Genomic DNA, 13,762 nt, shown 5'->3' on the forward strand with positions numbered 1-13,762 from the left:
GCTACATATTTAGTGTGCTAATTACAAACAACAAAAATATTTAAATTGTATGTCCATGTTTAGTTAGCCTTCTAAATATTTAGCTTCAATCTAAAACTGAATATTTATTTTAAACTAAAAGTTTATTTATCAAGCTAAATATTTAGCTTCAAACAAAGTATTTAGCTAGCAAGTTAAATATTTAGCTGCACACCTGAGTAAAGATTTTAACTGCATATTTAGCTTTGTAAGTATTTAGCAAGCTACTTATTTAGCTTGAAGCTAAATATTTAATTTGCTAACCAAAGGGAATGTAAATATTTAGCTTCAAACTAAATATTTAGCAAGCAAGCTAAATATTTAGCTTCCAAAAAATATTTAGTTATCAAGATAAATATTTAGTGTTCTAATTAAATATTTATTTGAAACTATGACATTTATAAATGAATGAATAACATTGTGAAAATATGACTTTGAGAATTGAACTACCATCTCATTCCTCTTATGACAGGTTTAGCAACTCAAATTATTGCTGGTACTTTTTGATTGTGTAATGAGAAATGTTTTGTTTTAATCAGCAGCAATCCTCTGAAAGATTTCCTGTTTTTCTGAGTGAATCTCAGCTCCAGATCCGACTAACACCATGTTTTCCCCTCAGACCTGCAACCTATTGACCTCCTGTCCAAAGCCCTGCCACGCCTAGGACAAGCCACGCCCACTCAGGTAGGAAGCCAGAAGAAACAGATGAAGGAGCTTAAACACATTTATATGACCAATGTTCTGTGTTAACAGGTGCAGATGGTTCAGTCCAGAGGGTCCAGAGGTATCAGGCTAACCGGCACCGTACCGACTGCTCTGAGTTTTACCGCCTCACAGATATTCACCAACTGTGACTATTTTCCTTCTGAGTTCTCACTGGTTGCCACCATGAAGATACAGAGACTGAGGAAGAAGGTAAACATAACAGAATCTGAACTGATCCGGTCCTCTCTAGTCCATCTCAGAACCGTCTTACCTGCTTTCTTTCTCTCCGTTTTTAGACGAATCAGTACATCTTCTCTGTGATGAAGGAGGGATCTGAGTCATTGCTGCTGGGGCTGCGTGTCTCTGAGAACCGTCTTCACCTTCTGACGTCGCCCCCTGGTGGTGGAGGGCGGAGAAGGATCAGTTTTAAAAATGTCAGATTGGACGACAACAGATGGCACACTGTGGTTCTGGCTGTGACCGGTCCTTACGCCACATTGACCGTTGACTGTGGACCACCTGTGGAAATGTGAGTCATTTTAGAGAACTTGCCATTAGTATACTGGATTAAAACTCTGTCAGCTTTATTAACTGGTTTCCTGTCTTTCAGTAAGCAGGTCCGGACCTTCCCCAGTACTCTGAACACCAGAGGGTCCATGTTCATCATTGGCAGCAGGGGCCACTGGAGGGGCCGCTTCTCTGTGAGTCTATGATCAGAATCAGAACCAGATAGTTTTTCGTCTAGAATCACACTGGTTCTTTTGTGTTTAGGGTCTACTTCGTCAGCTGGTTCTTCTTCCAGGCTCAGACGCGACGCCCAGACTTTGTCCCAACTCTGAACCCAGTCTGGCAGAGCTCTCTGTCCCGCAGGTCCTCAAGACCTCCCCGCTCCAACCGGACCAGAAGGGCTCAGTTTATCCATACGGTAAGAAGAAAAACCAGCAGCTCATACAGATCTTTATAAAATCAGCATATCAGTTCATATCACAACAGAAAAAACCTTGATGCAGTTTAAAGTTTTGACCCTCAATTATAGCACCAAATACGGTGGCCATGATCCAACATCTAAGCATCTAATGCTTTGTCTACGCTGATGAAGATTCTCTCATTTCAGCATGCTGAATGCTTGAAACTGACAGGTTCTGATTAATTATCCTAATAACAATCAGTCCATTAAAGAGCACTGATTGAGATTGAAGTGTAGCTAAAGATGTACTCTTGCTAAATTAACAACTTTTTCCTATATTTGGTGACTTTTCAGACCCTCTAGTGACTAAAATAGTGACTAGTGACAAGTCCAGCAACTTTTGTCTGTGTTGTTGGAGACTGTTGTTGGAACATGTGAAGCACCAATTGCTCTGTATTTTCTGTCCTTAGTGAGGCGAACTGAAACAGGTTTAGGCAGAATGTTGCTGAGTTAAACAAATTTACACAAAAAATATCACAAAAAAAACATAAAAGTGGCATTCTAGAGAACCAATTTCGACATTTATCTGAAGGAGAAACTTGATTTGGGGATTAATTACTTTTACAGTCAGTTAAACTTCCAGTCAGTTAAAAATAACAAAACAAAAGTAATATCCAGACTCCGAATAATAATTGTTCACATAATTGATCCTAATAAACATGCACTATTCATCTAAGAGCACACACAATCAACTAATTCAAATAATCACAGGACTTGATGTTCTACAAAAAATCCTTAATTTCTTTGATTTCCATCCACCAAACACAAGAAACAATAAGGCAGCATAAAGAGCAAGACAGGAAACTGTGACAGCATCTTTAAAAACTCTTCTATCAAACTTTTATTTTGATTCAATGTTGGAAACACTGATGCCTGCAGATGTTTAGTGTAGATCCAGGAGGAACCGAACTCACCTGTCTCACCTGTTTAGACTGAGAAGCTGAATATTTGTCCTCACTGTTTCCATACTTTCACTGTGGCGTGTTTGTGGTGTAAACCTGGAGTTGTGATGGCATCAGTGATTCAGTAACCTGAGCTCCACACTGACAGCACGAAGAACGGTTTGTTTATCAGTTTCAGGTTCTTCTATCACATCTGTGGGAAACACCGACCCTGCTGGGATTTGTAGTTCTGCTGAAGCTGGGTGTCTGCTAAGGATTCCTGGATGTACTTCTGGTTCAGGGATATTTTAGGGCAGATATTTTTGGTTTAGTAGAGCTGAGTACGAATTGAAGGTTTGTCCCTCTGTTTGATGTGTGTTTCCGTGGCAACAGGCGGGTGAGGACAAGTACAGGTACCGCGGTCAGGACGTCTGCTGAGGAGCAGTCTCACCTTTTCCTTTCCTTTCTGTTTTTTTTTTTTTTTATCTGTCTGATCTCAGCTCGGTTGTGTCTCAGTTGATGAATCTCCTTGATTGATTAGTCAATAACGATCACAGACATATTTCAGACATCTTCACGGGTTTTTCTTCCAGGTTCATGATGACAGAGTTAATAAAGTTCAGCTGATTGAAGTTCAGCACCGATCCTGTCAGACTCATCATGACTCATGGTTTATATAAAGCCGCCCGACGTGCGTCTTAATTTATGTACCTGCCTGCAGCTGAGCGAGCCGTGCAAGCTGCCGTCGCCTGAACTTGACCTCAGATTTCTAAAGGGAACGCTACCAGAGATCACGTTTTTATGATCCGTGAAAGAGTTTAATCCACCCTCAGCTTTACAACTAAAAACACACCCAATCCTAGAAAAACCTCAGCCCACAGAGAGTTGGAACGCAGCGCAATAAGGGTTTATTTTATGAGAGGCAGCACGACAATACAGTCCCGCATTTCAGGCTTGGAAATGTTTTGGAAAACAATTGGATTGGGAAAAATTAGGGCAAATAATACAGTCTAAAAATGTTACTGTGACTCACAATTTCTTGTGTCACAGAGATGTTCAGAGGTCCTCCAGCTAATAAATCAAGTTATTGAAAGAAAGACTGGAGGTGGGTTGCATTTTTCTTATTCTACACAGCAGAATATCAACAAAGCATTCAAGGAATATAAAGGAAATTTTAAGAGGACTGTAGGAACCCTACTGTGCATTTCTCTTAACTTACAGGGATGTACTTCCAATGATCCATCTTTGAGTCTGAAACAGAAATGGGCTGGTTACCAGTATAAGAAAAACAACTTTCACCAGAAGGTTCCTATTCTAAAACATGCAGAAAGACCCCAGGACCCAGGAACCCAGGACCTTCTTGCATGGCAATAATGCTGCAATTAGGCCATATTGTATGGTTTGTTTGACATTTATTTATTTTAATTTAAAAATACTATGGCGTGATACGCCATGGGAGCACAGATTGTGGTGAAACAGATCATCTTGTTGAAATAAAACAAAGAGAAAAAGTATCATTCAAGTTGTTGTCAGCAGCAACAACTTCCTCCCTTCAGGTTCTGTGTCGGTGTGTGTTGTTGTTGTTGTTGAGCTTTCAAAAGCTCAATTCATCCTCTGTGATGGCAGAAATTTCAGCCAGAGTTTTAGGAGAAGCATATACGACATTAAGACATTAAGGCCAGACCACAGACGTCATTGTATTTTTCACTAAGTTGATAGAAAACTACATTTTCCGGTCCTTTACAAAGGTCTGACCTGGTTATTGTCCTAATCTGTTTCTAGCAGAGGACGCTGGAGAATATAGAAAATGAAAGATGAGACAATAACTTCTTTGAATTGTTGAACTCATGAAGGTGTGAAGAAGAAGAATGGGACACTTCACATCCTCAATGATAGAACAGTTTTTAGATGTTCAGAGAAAATATGGGAACCTTGAAAAATGGAAAAACTTCACGGCATCATAGTTTCAATGGAAAGTTATTAAAGATTTATGTTCTTTGGGTTTAGTTCTGCACCAGATTTTACCTCTTGTTATGTTTCTCTTTCAGAGGCCGAGGCCAGAGTGACTGCAGGCGATCGTCCTCCATGTTCAGGCCCAGAGAAAGGTCAGCTGTGGTTCAACGTTCGGAAGAAAGGTCTGTTCATCTGTGACGGGATGATGTGGAGGACGCTCATGCAGGGTGAGACTGGATGACACTTCACAGAGCCTCACACTACCTTTGTTTCCATTTACCTTAGATTTGCACAAATTGGAATCATGAAAATGATTCCAATTTGCTTTGTCATCCATTGCTGCTGTTGGAGTACCTCAGCTGTGCGTCAGATTTACGGGCCTACCAGAAACGCGTGAATAGAAAGGTTCCGGCCAAAACCTATTTATCTTTTTTTTTTAATTAAAATTAGCACAATTAAGTCTCGACCCTAGTTATTTAACACGTCATGAATTATTATTTGCTTAATGATTAGTCTTTGAGGTCCTCTAATTTAATAATCTAAATCAAGTAAATCGGTCTTCTTTGCAGATAAAGAGCGTCTGGACTATGTGGAGGACTACCAGGACCTCTACACCCGCTCAGAAACCTTGGATGTGGAGCTCTTCTCCATCCCGTCTGAAGGCCTGTTCATGGCTGCAGCCAATAGGTACCAGAACCAGAACCAGAACCCCTTCACATCAGGTCTCAAGAAACTGAAGGTCTTTAATCTTCATGGTAACAGTTTTGTCTGTTCTTACAGGGATTCCCGACCCGGTTCTGGTATTTACAAATGGATTAATGGGTCATTCCAGCTATATCAGAACGCCAGCACTCAGGAAGCTCAAGCCTGGAAATATTTCACCATCGATGACAAGGTGGGAGTCACTTAAACACAACAGTTGTCCGTGGTAATGTCAAGTTCGAGAAGAGTGTTGTGGTAGAAACCTAATCTAAGGTCATGAAAATAGACCTAATGTGTAAAATAGTCTCCAGAAGTCAAGATTGTAAAGGTTCTGCTGCCTCACCTGGTCCCAGAAAGAGTTTGATGCTTCTTTGGGTGACCTGTGATCATGTGACCTGTGATCATGTGACCTGTGAAGGTGTGTTCAGGCCTCCTGTGTTCTCATTGTGTTGGCGTGTTTGCTCTTAGAGGAGCACAGGTGTTAACACAAAGCTCTGCAGGTATTCACAGCAGCTGTGCACCAGCAGACCTCGACTGAACGTAAGGATCGGAGAGAGGAAGGATCTTTAATTCAAAGAACCACAGATCCGTGTTTGTGCTGGAGTTCTGGTTCCATCCGGTTCTTTAGTCAATTCAAATCCATTGGATGGATCCACGTTTCCTTGCGTGAATCTGATTTTTTGTTTTATAATCCCTGAGTGGCTCTGATGGTTTTGTTTTTCTTTTTACTCCTTTGCGGGGGTTTTACCTACATTTTTCATGTCTCAGGGAGAATCTTGTTCACCTGGGGTCTTTTAATTACCTCCCACCAAAGGTTTAATGTTTTCCCAAGATTAAGTTGAGTTCCTAGACTGTTTTCTTAGCTGTGGACGTGGTGACCAAACTATAAAACGCCTATAGGCATTTTTTTTTATTATCGATTGTCAAATGTACACAAACAATGGGCTTGTGTATATTTGTGGGTCAAAAATTGGGTCAAAAATATTTAATTTTACTTGACATTAAAGACGAAGTGGTAGTTCTCCAAATATATTCAGAGCCCAAGCTTAAACTGGTTTGTGCTTCATGACAAAAGACAAAGCTTGGAGTTGAAACCATCATCCTTACTGGTTTATTTGGCAGAGACAAATTCGCCAAAAGTGAATGATATAACTCACCAAAACGTTGGAAGGAACTGGTTAGAGAAGACGCTAGATAATCAGGCATTGTATTAAATAATCTTTAATGCAGACAAATAATAGTTGTGCAACAGATCATGTTTTGCTTTCTGCACCCTTCAGGTTTTCCTGGTGGTGGCGGACATGCAGAAGACAGAACCTGAGCTGTCGACCATCTACCGGTGGAATCGTCGGCAGAAACGTTTCCTTCGCTATCAGACTCTGGAGACCCACTCTGCTCGGGACTGGGAGGCCTTTCAGATCCACAACAACAGCTTCCTGGTGGTGGCCAATCACATGCGAGGTGAGCTGGAGCAAAACATCCAAAAATAAAGTTTCCCTCATGTGAGGCAGTTTGATGAAGCAATAATGGCTTTAGTCTTATCTTTGGAGGTAACTACCCACTTCTAACACAAGAAGACAATGATTTTAGGGACATTAGTCAGTCTGTTATAGGAATCAGTCTGTTAATAGAATAATTTCTGCATCTTTATCGCTGTTATGACTGTACTGACATGAAGCACATTTTATTTCTTCATCAGAGCATTTTCTGAAACATGTTATATCCCTGAGCCCTCTGTAATCAGACGTGTTAAATAACAAGCTGCAGTGTGGTCAGGTTCCTGTGTCTCTGGTGAACTGTAACAGGATCAGAGATGCTGATCGTTCTGCGGCAAGTTCGTTTGTTAAGAGCTTTAAAACACAACTATTTGATGTGAGGAAAGTCGTGGTTTTTCAGCTGGTAAAACACTTTAGAGTTCAGAGAGCGCTGCTATCTCCTTGCTTATGGACCTGCAGCCACTTCAAACACACCTCCATCTCAAATGTTTCCTGTAGAGATAAAAACAAACTCACTGGCCCAAAGAGATTGTTTGTGATCTGAGAGGAAAGAATGCAGGTGAACTGGGATCAGATCATAAACTGTAGAACGCCGTCTGAGACTCATCTGCACACAGTCTGAGAAAGCTTCAGTTCAATTTGAACTCCAGAAAGAGTCCCAGTACTACCAGTTAAGATACCAACCATCATTGTAAGATAGTTTTGTTAACACAGAACCACAAACTAGTCAATGTTCCATCCAGAAGGTTCATGAGAATTACAGGGAAGACACAACTCCTGCTATTTGTTCCTCTTAGCAGTGAAGGTTTCATGTTGATTTTTGATGATGGACAAACTGTGACAATCGATAGGATAATCTTAGTTGGGGTTTTTTATCTGATCCCCTCACGTGTGTGAATGTTAAAGAGGTAAGATAAAATACAGATTTTAATCGTCAATACAGCTGAATATCATCTGCATATGTGAGATATGATGAAACCAGACCAGACCATGACCCTCCAAAGATAAGAGGACCGAGTACTTGGCCTTGGGGCACGCCCTATCAGAGATGGCAACTCGAGTTGCACTCAGATCACAAAAATAAGACTTCAGACTTGACTTAAAATTTTTCCTTAAGATTTGAGACTTGACTTGGACTCCTGGTCTGAGACTCGAGGCCTAGTTTTTCTTTTATAGTTTTTATCTCATGAAATGAAGAGTGAAATGAAGCAGCTGTGATAAACTTGCATAGCACTTTACCAAGTCCAGAGAACGCCAAAGTGCTTCTCACTACATTCAGTCATTCACCCATTCACGCACATATTCACACGCTGATGGTGACAAGCCACTGGATAGTAGCCGCAGGAGAAGTCAAACGAAAGCATCTGCCTTAAAGACTTGGGACTTGACTTGAACTTGCCCCCGAAAAACTGAGACATGTCATGGACTTGTTCCAGAAAAGAACTGAGACTTGACTTGGACTTGGACCTGAAAGATTTGAATACCTTGTACCATAAACCCATAAAAGTCTTAGGAATTTGAATTTGCTCCTTAAAGACTTGAGACTTGACTTAGATTTCCCTTTTAAAGTAGTGAGACTTCACTTACACTTTCCCCTTAAAGACTTGGAACCTGATTTGGACTTGGAAACAATGATTTGTGAACATTTCTGTTTTCTATGCTGAGATGGAAAGTTAATTTGAAAGTTGTTTTTAACATGGAAAATTATTTTTAACAACTTTTTATAACATACACTTGTACAACAATAGATCATAACAGAAAAATAAATGGTTTAAAGTTTTAAAGACAGACTTTTACCATTATTAACCACAAGAGGGCGAAAAGTTTGTCTTCAGCTGTTAATATGAGAATCTATGGCTATCTGTGTCCTCAGCCAAAGACTCCAACCATAACATCCACAGTGTGATCTACAGGTGGAACCCTGACACAAAGGTGAGATTCAGTGGCCTGAAGTCAACAGGAGAAGATGTCCAACACTCTATATTCATGTTTGGGATCTTTGTCCTTTTGTCCTGCTGTCCTCCAGCTGTTTGAGGTGAACCAGACTCTGTCCACGTCTGGAGCCTATGACTGGGAGTTCTTCACCATCGGCCCGTATCATTTCCTGGTGGTGGCGAACACCTTCAACGGTCAGAACACCACCATCAGCTCCACCATCTACGTCTGGTTGGACGGGTGTTTCCGGAGCTACCAGAACATCACGGTCAGTGTTGAGACATGGCCTTGGATCAGGGCTGCAGTCAGCATCTGACTTGGAATGAAATCCACCACAACTTTTTACCTATAGCACCCTCTAGTGGTGGAGTTCAGACACAAAACTGTTTAATTTAATGAGTTTCTTGTGACAGATAATGTGATTACACAAAAACACAACAATACTGAGTGACATCACACACAGGCTGCTTCTGATTGGAGCAAGTAAGAGTTTAGCCTAATCCCTGTGTTTAGACTGTCAGGCACGGCCTGTTCTTCAACTCTCCAGAAGTCCGATTCTGATCCAGTTTATACATAAATCCAGTTACAACGAACAGGTTTAAGTCCAGATCTGAACTTCAGTAAACAGATAAAAATAAAAAATCAGGTTCCTTTAAAAACCTGTTTTGTTCTGGAGCACCTTGAAGAACCACTTGCTGGTATTTGGGCCTCCACTCCAGCAGCAGCTGGCTGTTTTTCCTTCAGTCCGTCTATAATAAACCTCCTCAAGCTGCAGTAAAACGTTTTAATGCGATGACAGAAGTCAGAACATGAAACAGAAACATAAAAATCAGCAGCAGATTTATAGAAATACATTTTAATCTGTGGCTGCTGGTGATGATGAAAAGGAAAGTTCAGGAAACCAGCAGTGAGTAATTAATGAGAGGGGAGAGGGGATTTTCCAGCTGAAGACTAAAGAGAGACTTTTACTGCATTTTTAAAACCGCAAAAACACATTAAATCCTCCTGCTGTGTAATTTAACCTCTTCCAGTAGCACACAGGTGACACATTATTACCAAAAACACAACATCTCTCTCTGATACTCATATTTCTGAACAGCCATATACAGATTAGTTTTCATTTCATTGATTTACACAAGAAATTCAAGCGTCACAGCATTTCTGAAAAAATAAAGAAAATATTGTTTTTTCTAATTAAAATATCCAAACTACCTGAGAAAAAGATTCTGCATCAGTTTTGCAATCAAACATGAATGACATATATGCAAAAAGTCAAATGTTTAAAGCTTATAAAGCTTCTCAGATGTGATTTTAATAAAACTGGATGGATCTTATCCATATAATTTATAACAAAATTCCAGTTTCTTGTGTTCCCAGGGACTTTTTTCAGCTTTTCTCTCAGATTAAATAAATGTGTTATTTTCCCATAATGATATGATGAGCTGTAGTTGTTTTAATCAGTCACTTTTTCCTTACAAACACCTACAATCAGCTTCCCTCTCCTGTTTGCTTAAGGAACCTGCATCAGCTTGTCTAACATTTGATTTCAGGAAGGAAATACTAATTAGAAATAAAATCAGATTTTTTTTATTTTCCCCCGTACAAGTCCCAATTTTCTGATTTTGATTCATTTTCTATTCTCTCTTCTTTTTTAAAAAAATTACAAATGAACAAAAATATTTTCAGTGATTTAAATAACAAAAATGTTATTTTACCAGAAAAAAATACTTTAAATTCCAAGAAAAGAGTTGCTTTAAATTTTAAAAAAGTTAACAGAATCTGCTGTGACGACTTCAGTTCCAGTAGTTCTTTTTCTAAATAGACACAGTTCTTGTGTAATCAATTCACACTCCAGCTACTGATAATAATTCAATCAAAATATGTTAAAAGATTAAGTATTTCTATTAGGCATTAAATATTAAATGTAAAACCAATAACAAAGTATAACTTCACTAGATTCTCAACATTCCTCAATTTAATTTTTTGTTACTACTGTGTGGAGTTCTCATAAAATTCTAAAATTTCATAGCCTGACCCTGATTCAAAGTCCAAATAAATAGAAGTAGAAAAACACGCTTATCAAAGATGACGTGACTCATGTATTTAAAATCAAAAATCCAGATATTCCAAAAATTTAATCTTCAAAAACCAAAAATTCAGTCAATCAATTTTAGCGATTAATCACCCAACCCTACATCTCATCGGTGACGTTTCGCCTCAAATCAGAAAACTTCCCAATAAAATATTCCCTTCATCCCTTCGCAGACGGTTGGAGCGACGGATTGGGAGACGTTCCAGATCGACGGCAGGTTCTTCCTCGCCGTTGCCAACAGTCAGCGGTTCTCCAGGAAATCCCAGAGTACCTACAACATCAACTCCACCGTGTACGAGCTGAACATGTTCACCCAGACCTTCCTCCGCTTCCAGGACATCCCGACTCACAGGTCAGCCCACCAAATCTGCTTCCTCTTGTCATTACCTAATCTTTGTCTGTTTATTACAAATTCAAGCTTTGCACATCGCTCCTTATTACCATTTTTTACCTGTTCTCTTTCTTATTTGTTAGTGTTCATTATTTCTTCACTATTTGTTCTTTGGCTGTTTTTTACCTGCTCATTACACAAAACCTTACCAAGTATTTCTGTCTTGTTTCTAGTACAATTGTTTTAGTACACTTTAAATATGACAAAACTATTTTATAAGTACTTTTTCAGCAAAATATGAGGACGTGGTTTTAAGTAAATAATTCCTTAACGTTGATTTTTAAAAAGTATTATTTCCACTGGCAGAGTTTTTCACTTATAGCATGGGAAAATGTTATGTTATAATAATCTGCCAATGGTGGAACTAGTATTCTTCTATTAACGTCTAAAAAGAAAAAAGATAATTAACCCTATAAAGTCTGGCTGATTATGACTGTTTTTGTGTTCAGCGCTCTTGACTGGGAGTTCTTCACCATCGGAGACGAGAAGTTCCTGGTTGTGGCGAACTCTTATGATGGCAGTTCGTACTCCGTGAACAGCGTCGTCTACAGGTGAGTGAATTTCATCCATACCTGCGCAGGGTTTGTCTCTGACTTCATGTGACCAGCGGTGTGTGTGTGTGTGTGTGTGTGTGTTTTCCAGGTGGCAGGGCTACGAGGGCTTCGTCCCGGTCCACAGTCTTCCCACCTTTGGTTGCAGAGACTGGGAACACTTCACCACTGAGCAGGGCTCCTTCCTCATCTACTCCAGCGCCACCTCCAGGCTCAGCAAGATTTTCAGACTCAGAACGTACTGAGAGGTTCTGATTGGATCCGGCTGATGACATCACCTCACTGAGGGCGGGGCTTCAGGAGGAGTTTCCTCTCTTTCAGCTACAACCTCAAACTCTGAAGAAAAAATACTTTATTTGTAAAAGAAGCACTTTGTTAAACAAACTAAATTATGATAAGCTCTGCAGACAGAACTGATCCAGATTGCAGATTTATTCTTAATGTTTTTCACACAGCATTTTTTATGCTTCTAATATATATCCAGCAGTTATTGGTAGGTTAACAACAGTTTTATTTGACAGAAAATCAGATATAAATTAATAGATCTATAAAAAAAATCCATTCTGAATAAGCAGGACATTATTTTTGAGATATGAGGTTGTTTAGGCTCACATGAAGTTTATTTATCTGTTTTTGTCTTTGAATCAAACCCATTTAAAAGCACTTTTGTGGATTTCCTACTGAAATGTGGTGCATAGTAAAAAGTGAAAACATTATGTTCACAAATAAATCAGGATGAATAAAATGGTAAGTAAGCATAATTTGAAAAACATTTCCCTTATACATCCCAATCAATGGACTCCATCCACATCGGGGATTGATTCTGGAACAGTACCAGGTTGTGGTCCGTTTCCAGCCATTTTCTTCATTTGAATGATTGAAACTTGAACTAGGCCAACTCTAATATTCAATGTAACTAAAATTGCATTATTTATCCTGAAGGAAAATTAAATGTTGTCATAACTCACATCATCCAAGTATCTTCAAAGAGTCGCTGTGGATAGTGATGCTATGGAGAAGAAGGATCTCTGGTAGCAGTCGGTCTTACAACGAATCTGGAGACACCTCTGACTGAAGACTGTTGCTTTCTGACATTTCCTTGACTTTCTTGACATGTTAGTACATTTAACTTCCCAAGTGTCACCAATAGGTCAGTAATTTCAAAAATTGTTCCTCATTCTTGAAGCATTTGAAGTATTTTGTAAAAATAGTACTTGCTACTTTTTTACTAAGTGAAATTTCTTTGGATGTGGTCGTTCATCAGCATTACCGGCCTCTGCTGCCCTCTATAGGTTTCTCTGTTCAATCATATACAAATCTAAACTGAAATGTCCTCTTAGGTATAAAATTAACGACTTAATGAAAATTGTTTATATAAATGTTAAATATTAGAATGAATGATGCTTAAAAAATTAATTTCTGTTCCATCACAGAGCCTTTCTTTGGCCCAGTTTCAGTCTGTCCTGTTGTTTTTTATTGCATTTATTTATTGATTTGTGTTTTTGCTGCAGGACAGTAAACTCACTACTATTTGTTGTTATTTTGTAATATTGTGAACATAATTTTCTCCTCAGGTTATAAACGAGCTACTGTAAATAAATAAATAAATTCTGAGTTTATTTTCAAGTAACTTTTTCTGTGATACGTTTTCTGTGCTATATTTAAAGTGAATATAATATTTTGATAAGATAAATCAACTTTTTAATTGAACTGTTTTTATTTTATTTTGAAATTCTATAATTTATCAAATGTTTTTAAAACCAATGCTAATATTTGTTATGTTCTTTTCTGTAGCTACTGTTTGGTGTCAACTGAAGATGCATTTTGAAAAGATTTCAATTAAATAAAGGTTTTAAAGTTAATGTTTTTTGTTTGAATAATTTGTCACAAATCCAGTCATTTATGAGCTAAACTTAGAAGTTTTGATTGAGGCAGTAATACGTTTATTTTTGATCGAGATTTGTGCCTCTTTATATTGTATTTATGACTCTATTTCTTCAATAAGTTACATTTAAACCCACAATGGGTGGTTGATATTATATTTAACTTTTCTAAAATATTTCAGTGTTTA

General features: G+C 38.6%; 1 protein-coding gene across 1 annotated transcript; it reads left to right on the plus strand.

The window, feature by feature from the left end:
* The first annotated feature begins 645 nt into the window (after positions 1-645).
* Positions 646-12,186, plus strand: tspear (thrombospondin type laminin G domain and EAR repeats). The gene is made up of 14 exons (XM_023337161.1): positions 646-702; positions 772-933; positions 1,020-1,252; positions 1,334-1,424; positions 1,495-1,648; positions 4,620-4,751; positions 5,094-5,211; positions 5,305-5,419; positions 6,507-6,687; positions 8,602-8,654; positions 8,749-8,925; positions 10,923-11,101; positions 11,590-11,691; positions 11,783-12,186. The coding sequence occupies exons 2-14, from the start codon at positions 778-780 to the stop codon at positions 11,934-11,936; spliced, it is 1,845 nt and encodes a 614-aa protein (XP_023192929.1). The 5' UTR covers positions 646-702; positions 772-777; the 3' UTR covers positions 11,937-12,186.
* The last annotated feature ends 1,576 nt before the right edge of the window (positions 12,187-13,762 follow it).

This window comes from Xiphophorus maculatus, chromosome 7, assembly GCF_002775205.1.
Source record: "Xiphophorus maculatus strain JP 163 A chromosome 7, X_maculatus-5.0-male, whole genome shotgun sequence".
Taxonomy (NCBI): Eukaryota; Metazoa; Chordata; class Actinopteri; order Cyprinodontiformes; family Poeciliidae; genus Xiphophorus; species Xiphophorus maculatus.